The sequence below is a fragment of the Pseudorca crassidens genome, chromosome 8, assembly GCF_039906515.1.
Source record: "Pseudorca crassidens isolate mPseCra1 chromosome 8, mPseCra1.hap1, whole genome shotgun sequence".
Classification (NCBI taxonomy): domain Eukaryota; kingdom Metazoa; phylum Chordata; class Mammalia; order Artiodactyla; family Delphinidae; genus Pseudorca; species Pseudorca crassidens.
Window position 1 is genome coordinate 62,215,179 of NC_090303.1, and position 8,489 is coordinate 62,223,667.

At 37.5% G+C, this 8,489-nt stretch overlaps 1 protein-coding gene across 2 annotated transcripts; it reads right to left on the reverse strand.

The window, feature by feature from the left end:
• Positions 1–526: 526 nt before the first annotated feature.
• On the reverse strand, positions 527–3,950 carry NEUROD6 (neuronal differentiation 6). Of its 2 annotated transcripts, none has more exons than XM_067746663.1 (2): positions 3,660–3,950; positions 527–2,221 (listed from the first exon to the last, which is right to left on the reverse strand). In XM_067746663.1, the coding sequence occupies exons 1-2, from the start codon at positions 3,675–3,677 to the stop codon at positions 1,328–1,330; spliced, it is 912 nt and encodes a 303-aa protein (XP_067602764.1). In that variant the 5' UTR covers positions 3,678–3,950; the 3' UTR covers positions 527–1,327. The 2 variants fall into 2 exon arrangements, with proteins under 2 accessions (XP_067602764.1, XP_067602763.1); XM_067746662.1 differs by having other exon boundaries at positions 527–2,362; positions 3,660–3,945.
• Between the last annotated feature and the right edge of the window lie 4,539 nt (positions 3,951–8,489).

Consider the following 8,489-nt stretch of genomic DNA (forward strand, 5'->3'; position numbering starts at 1 on the left):
CCCCTGGAGGCAACCTACGCACGAGGGCATCTGGAGTGAGGTCACTGCCACCTTGATTTTTATCTTAGAAGAGTCTCAGTTCTGCTTTAGAGGGTGAGCTCCTTTGCGCTATTCAAGTAGGGTTTAAACTTATACTCACACAGAATTTAGCCTCTAATCGGCCAGACTTATTTAAACGGCACAGAGTAAAACCTTCCAGTTTTAACATCCACTCTGGTGTTTGCTGGAAATTTGCCACCGAATTTCGGCGCGAGCTGAAGGTTACCAGGATTTATCATTGTTTCCCCAGGATGTTTAACCCTCATGGGCACCTCTTCTTTCATTTAAGATACTTAAAAAAAAAAAAAGAAAAATTTCTTGTAAGCACTTTGGCCATTTTGTTTAAGAAATTTGTTTTATCTCGCCTGGTTTTGAAATCCAGAACTATGTCTGAAATGGGGAGGAGGGAGTGTTGGAGACAGAAACCAGCTGTGTACCAGGAAATAATAAGTATCATGCAAAAATATCACAGCTAATAGATGTCCTTTACGAGTGGAAATATCTATGTTTAATTGCTTTAAAAATGTGGGTGGAAAACCACAATTATACATTGTGAAAACAAACCTGTACAGATAATTTCTGAACAATACAAAACAAGTGCTGAAAATTTTTTCTCTAGGATTGATATAATTATTCCAAAATTATGACACCACCTACCCAAATATCATGTTGCCCCACCTGCAAATCCTTGAAGAGGAATAGTTCCCGATCGAATGCATTTAGACTCGTCCTTAATAAAACGAAAGTTGCATAGCTTTTTATACTGTTGTACACCCTCAAATGCATCTTCCAATATCATTGTCAGCTTAGTGTTATTCTCGATATTTAAAATGTTCAATTTTTCAGAGATACATTATATATAAATTCCTAATAATTATAAACACATCATTTTATTCATCTTATTTTTAATAACATGCATTTTTATAATTACTGTACAACTGAAGTAGACACTGAATTATGCTGTGTGCACGTCTTTATTCAACAGTATATTCTTAGACACCTTGTTCAAACAAATTAAGTGAATTTAAAAGAAAATAAAACATGAAAAAAATAACCTTCCAGTAGAAACAGAATCACAGTGCTTTACAGACAAAAGGAAAGGAAAAGAAGTTCTCATAGGAAAAGAGATTTATTATTACATAGAAAATTCTCACAATAGTTGAAACACACTCCAGAAACTAGTAAACACCTTAGCTAGAGTTGTGCCTATTACTCAGCCCACAAGCATCTGCTTTGTCTTAATCAGAAGGGGGAGGTGAATGACCACTGTTTATTTTCATTTTCCTCATTAATTATGAAAAACTGCATTTAATTCATCTTGCATGGTGAGAGATTGGCTGCGCAGATGTAAGTCGTAAGGGAAGTGGCTGTCGGTGGGCAACCTGAACATGGCACCCTGCCCAAGGGGACCCCTGGGTGGCACTGCACAGTAATGCATGCCGTAATTGTAATTTTTGCCATAGTCCAAGGTTTCTTCTTGCTTCAGGGAAAATATCCCATTATAGTTAATTGGGGGAGGACTTAAGGGACCCTCAAACTGAGGGCTGGCACACTCAGGGGAAGTGCTTTCATAGAAGGATTCATACGCACTGCAATAATTGTAGGGTTTCATGGACTTGGAATTATCAAGAGTTCCATGCCCCGGGGGAGGGGTGAGCTCAGGGCTGTGGTAGGGCGGGTAGAAGGTAGAGTAGGGTGACCTTGTGTGGTGTGCCGCCTCCCCACCCTGACCCATCAGGAAACTCCTGGCATTGAGCTGCAAGCAGCCTGCCACCAAGTTTGTAGTTGGCTGGGAAAGACCTTTGCATAAGTTTTGGACGAACGTGAGCAGATCAGGTCTCTTGCCGATTCTCAGAATTTCAGAAAGTGCCCAGATGTAGTTTTTGGCCAGTCGTAAAGTTTCTATTTTGGACAGTTTTTGGGTTTTAGAATAACAGGGGACCACTTTTCTTAAATTGTCCAGGGCGTCGTTGAGGCCGTGCATCCTGTTCCTCTCGCGCGCGTTAGCTTCCTGTCTCCTGAACTTGACCCTCTCCAGTCGGAGCTTGGTCGTCTTTTTTTTCCTAAGACCCCTCCTTCTGGGCAACCCATTTTCATCTTCCTCTTCCCTGTCTTCCTCCTCTTCTTCTTTCTCAGTCTCTTCTCCAGGGGCCCTTTTGATGCTCTTTCCTCGAAGGACAATCTGTTTGGAAAAGCTTTCTGGTTTCTTAATTTGCTTCTGGTCCTCGCATTCTCTAGAAAACTTTCTGCACATCTGGGATTCTGGCATTACAACTGACTCATCAAACGGTAGTGTTAACATGGTTCTCTAATCTTAAATTACCTGAAAAAATGCCAGCACAATATTTAAAGTGTTTTCATTTTTAAAGTTTATACACTTAAAGCATATTCAATGACTTAATCATAAGAATACAAAAACATGAGAAAAAGACTGATTTTTACATTAAATAAAATTTTTGAGTTTGTGCAGCCTAGTAATTATTAAAGAAAACAATGACACATGCAATAGGATTAATTTATACCAAATTATCAAAAGAAAATAAAACAGGAAGTATTTATTGTAATACCACCACCACCTCCATTTCTCTTTGATTTTAAACTGATTTTTAATACACGAAAAGGACAGTGAAATTCAAACAAATGCAAAACATGATATAGCAATGCAGAATTTCATTAATTCCAATTCCCCTGAGTGCAAAATGAGAAGAGGCACCAGTTTTTAAAATAAAAAATGCTACCTCTCCATTAGCTGACAAATTTGTGGAGATTTATTTTTTAGAAAGAAAATAAGCCTTAACTTTATTTGCTGTATTATATAACTGTGAATTTAGATAAGTGGCTGTTGAAATACACAAATTTAAAGAAAAGATTAATCAGAGCCAATTTAAAAACTGCTTTCTTTCTGATCCGTAACGAAACATGTAAGAGAGCACTCTTTTCCCAACCTTCACCAAAAAAAGCGAGGGGGAGGTTAGGCTAATTTGGGATAAACTCTATAAATAAATTTTAAAAATCACTGGCATTATTTTAAGTCAAGAAAAATATTGAGACTGCTTCTCTATTTTAAATTTTTCTCAGTGTAATTGTCTGTTTACTGCTGTTCAAATCATCTGACAAAAAACACTCTCGTAGTGTTTTTGTTCTACGAGCCACAGAAGTCTCCCTCTAGCTAATATCTGACAGGAACGGTCCAAGGATTCTGACTGCAATTGTGCACGTGTATTCAGAATCCCGAATGAAAGGGGAAAATAATTTGTGTTTCAAATGCAATTTTGGCTTTCGTTTGGCAAAGCAGCAAGTATTTTCATCTAAAGTCTTCAAACAAATAGGCATGTTAAAACAGAGACTTTTTAATTTAACAATCTCCAGCTCCCTCAACACACACACACACACACACACACACACACAAACACACACACGCAAACTCTTAATAATGTCTACATACTTGCAGTTACATAATAGCCGTGAAAGTATGTGATAATTACATCATAAGAATGAAATATGATAAGAAGTTATAGATGACAAAAGACCATATAAATACTATAAGACAGTGACACTGTATCTTTAAATACTTGCATGCAAAGCCAGCATCAATTGAAGTATATCTTTATTTATATTACCTTAGGTTTTAATTTCATTCAATAATCAGTTTTCATTTTGGATCTTCCACATCTTTTCAGGCTGAGTGTCGCATCGTCTCCTGGAGTCTCTAGATCTGTGTGTATCTGCACTATCTCATTGATCTCTAAAAAGTGACATTGATGCCAACTGCCAGAGCTGGTACCCATGCCATCTGCTAGTGACGTCACAGGGCAGAGAGAACCATGTGATCCTCTCTCTTGGGACCTTCATTCTGCACTGATCATCTGGCATCCCTGTAAGTGGGTACCAGCATTCATGCATCAACACAGAAGGTTAGACTGATAGGGAAAAAAATCTGCACCAGCCTTTCACATACAGTAGGTGCGTTTCTCCTCGAGCTGCTTCGGCTTCACTGGCAATCTGTAGAAATAGCTGTGTTAGTGTTCAGTTTCGCCCTGCCAACGGTGCAACTATTAGGTAGTCGTTAATATTCCATTCATTTGCAAGGTGGGCTTTTGTGTGTGAGCGAGAGGTTTTTTGTTGTTGTTGTTGTTGATGTTTTGTAAAGATCACCATCCCATTTGTGCACCTGGGTGCCCAGGGAAAGAAAGCCGTGAAAAGGAGCTGAGATCAGGAAAATGGTCTTGAGATGCTTAACCAAACTAAGATTTGTGTAAGCGAACAGGGATCAACAAAGGTCTCCTTATTTCCTTTCATGGCATGTAACTTATGGGTGTGTGTCTGTGTGTTCTCTTATTGACATGTAAGACTTCTGTGCTTCTTAAGAATTTGGAATAAAAGAACAGTTTCTCCATCTGGGGTCTGTGAAAGACATCCTCAGATGCTCCCCTTTCTACACTTGCTGGTATCTTTCAACAACTTTTCAGAGAGATTCTTTGTATATCTGTGTAAAATGCAGAGACAACTGCAAGTCCACTGTGAAAGATTTCAAACTACATTCTTATGTCCTCTACCCAAAGTCACAACTTCACTCTCTTATTGTCCCTCTCTTTACAGCCTTCACTGGCCTGTTCCTTCTCATTTCATTTCATATACAATGAACATAAAAATTATCACTTAGGTTTTTGTCTTTCCCTAGCATTTTGCTGAGTATTTTAGTCAAAGGTTAGCTTTCCTATTTTTTGGAGCTTTCAGATTTTTTTCTTTCTCCTGAAAATCATCCCCTCACATTTTCCCCCCTCTGGATCAAAATCATTTTAAATATCTTCTCATCCCTGTATCAGTGTCCAGTTGTTTTTCTCTGTCAGATTTATTTCATACTTACCTTTTTCTTCCACTTTTCCCTTTTGGTTTCTTAACAAAAGCAGGGTACAAACAGTTAAGCAAAGCTGGCAAAGCCTTATAGATAAAACGAACTGTGAAGCCAGAGGCAAACCTCGCCTTCTCCTTTTCTCTACTCCCCTGCCACCACCAGCCCCCTACCCCTGAAATAAAAGGACATTTTATTTCAGGATTGCCTGTCACTGAAGTTAAAAGGGCGCTTTAAAAAAAAATAAAAGTTTAAAAATAGACAAACACAACCTTTGTTGTTTGACAACTGAGTAATCTCTTTCTATAAAGTGAGACAGTATGCTTTTGGTATTAAAGTAATCCCTGGCAGAGTTGTAACTGTTGAATCTGTGTTAGCATTCCCCTTATAAATCCCAGTTTTGAAAGGTTTAAAATTCTGCTGCTTTAATGCACTTTGGTTCCAAATTGGCATCGGGGGACTCAAGCTAAATGCAATTTTTCTCCTGTCATACCCCACTCATTTCCGTCTCCCCACAAAGTTACCTGACTTTGCCTGGACTGTTCGAGAAAAGATGGGGAAGTTGGCAAAAAGAAGAATCATGCTAAGTAAAGGAGGGTCATTTTTTGTCTCTCAGTGGTCTGGTAAAAAAATGCAAATTTAAAATAAGGCTATAAACTCATAACTTAAAATATTGGGTAGGTTGGCCTAGCTCATGTTTTTAAAAAAATCAGACACACCAAAGGCGTTTCAAATTTGTTGTTTAAGGGAATAGTCCTGGTAATGGGTGCATTAAGTGTATTTCATATAGCTTTTGGTTCAAAAACTACACACAATTTTTATATCAGCACAGAGAATATCTATAGGAAGACCAGGTGCAGAATTTTGTTTGTTCTCAGGAATGGTTTACTTTTTAAATGTAAAGGAGGGTAAGTAAGTATCAGAGTCACAAGCCATGAAGCAGCCAGCCCCGTCATGAATGTTGCATATTGCACCATATTTTAAACTTGCAAAGTCTCCAGAAGCTGCATTGTATTACAGGCATCACAGACATGAAAATCAAAATCCAAGGAACAGATAAAGTGACACATTAGTAGAAAATTATCACCGATGTAGCTCATCCCAAGGATAGATTTTATACTTTATCTTTGCGATGTGCAGGCAAATGAGAACCAGCTTTTCCATGAAAACATTTGGGGCTGTTCTATTTCTGCCTTTGAACACGAAATAAAACCCTTTGGTGGTGGTGGTGATGTGGCGAGGTGAGGTATAGAATCTGTGTTGAGGTTTTCTGAGTATTAATCTATTGTTTGAATGTCTTAGTTTTTTTTTTTTAAAGGGAGGAAACAAAAAGTTGTTATGTCAAGATTTAGCAAGGATTCAGTGTGTTTGTACAATAGTCTTTCAAAAGAAATTTCGTTATGCATTTTCTACTGTAGTTCCAGATATGCAAATGTCTGTGCTCTTAATATGCATTCATAACATACACCATAACGGCTGTTCTACTCTCTGCTAAGAAAGCATGTTAACACCAGTACTCCAAACAGAAATACATTGTGAGTTATGGACAAATACTCGGAGTAAAGGGAGTGTATCCTCACCATTTCTCCTTTTACGGCAATCACTGCACACCAAAGTTTACCTCTATAACTCCATTTAATATTAATTGAACTGATATGCTCTTTGCTTCTGAGGCCATGACATTTTTAAATAGATTTTTTAAAATTGCCCAATGTCTATCTGCCTGCCTGTGTCTTGCCTTCACTGGGTGAATGTTCATATTTCACTTATAAAAATGACCCAGAGAAAATTTAGGTATAATTTGACTCAGTTGCAAGGCAACAGAGGCATAAAGTCTAAATTAAGACTCAAGTGTTGTTATTTTTAGGTCATCCAGTTGGTACCTGTGTCTTAGCAAATGGGAATTCTGTTGACTCTCTTTTTCACAATCCCCTCATTACTTAAGAGATCAGTTTGGAACATGACAGGCATTTTTCTCAGCTCTCCAGGGGTATAAGGCAGCAGAATGTAGACCTGGGCAGGATCAGGCAGCAAAACCTCAGAACCAGAGTTTTTTTCCCCAGAAGTAGGGTACTTCCTGAGATAGATTTTGGACCATTTTCTCTATTGCCTTTTTTTTTTTTTTTTTTTTTTAAAGCTTTTAGACAAATGCTTCAGGGCAGCCTGGAAGCCTGTGAACTAGCCCAGTGTTAATCCCTAGAGTTTTAACTCTGTGATCCGCGTTGCCTTGAAAGAGTTTTGTGGCTGTGGCAGAGCATCCCACTTTGGAAAACAGCCCTTGGGGTTTAAATAAAGGTATTTAACTTGTAAGACAAGACGCAACACAACCTTATTCCCCTTGAAACTTTAGAGGGCTTAAAAATATAATTTAAACTAGATGTCTTACTATTTTGTTTATGTGCATTACACTAGCATTACTTAGACTAAACAGATAATCTGGAAATAAAGCAACATTTGGATTGCTTTTTAGATTTCTTTCAGAGTGAAGACTAGAGTGAACTGTACTATTATTATGCAATTTAAAAATATATGGTTGTTTATGCCACTCACAACACGCTGCAACATTGTCTTTGACTTTAGTCTTTGCACAAAACAGCACTGCAGTCCTTTCCAGAAATACCTTTCTCATTTTTCCTCCGTGAAGCATACTTTTTATTTTACTCACCAAACCGCATTTATTAAATTCATTTTCTAATTTGTTATCAAATAAGGTCGCCTGAATCTGCCAGTGAAAACTTCTACCAGTATGACAAAACCAGTATTATTGGACTGAGTTATTATACTTCCAGCCATTAGTAAAGAAATGGTGTTTTATTAACTTTTGTGATCTTACTGTAAGAAAATGTAGTTTCCTTTAGGCTTTTACATATATTAAGAATGATTTATTGTCCCTGATGACTATTTTTTATGCTGCTGAATTCAAAATTATTGCTATATTCCAGTGTTGTAATCGTTACTTATAAACATAGAAAACAGAAGTGCAGTTTGTCTTTTTCCTGTTACATGAATCCATTTTGTAAGATTGGAGTGGGTACTTTATAAGGAGATTTTTTTTGCAAAAGTTTATGCAAACTGCATCTTGAAAATCAAGTTTTATATTAGTTGCTTGTATGATGACATGCAGGCTCTCTTCACACAGGGGATTTCTGGATGGATTTTAAGAGGTTCTGGTCCTTCCTAAAATTATGTACAAATTTGGCATATATGTACATATGTACATTTTTCTAAAGAAAGGCTTTCTCTTAGTTTCTTAAAAAGTTGAGAATCACAACAAGAATTTTGATGACCAACTAACCTTGCTGCTGTTTAATAGCTATGTGTCATTCATTTATTCATTCATTCATTCATTCATCCATTCAACAAAGGTTTACTGAATATCACTTTTGGAGTAATTCTTGATTCCTCTTTTTCACACACTAGAAACAAATGTCTGCAGATTCTCTCAGTACTATCTTAAAATTATATCCGGGATCTGACCACTTTCTGGCAATTCCACTACTCCTACCCTGGTCCAAACTGCCTTCATCTCTCACCTGGCCTAAATGGCACCTGGGCTTTCACTCTTGGCTCCGTACATTCCATACACAGTCCTCAACTC

What these genes read in the sequence shown, in the direction of transcription:
- NEUROD6 (XM_067746662.1), bottom strand. Translation starts at nt 2,341, where the DNA reads ATGTTAACACTACCGTTTGATGAGTCAGTTGTAATGCCAGAATCCCAG.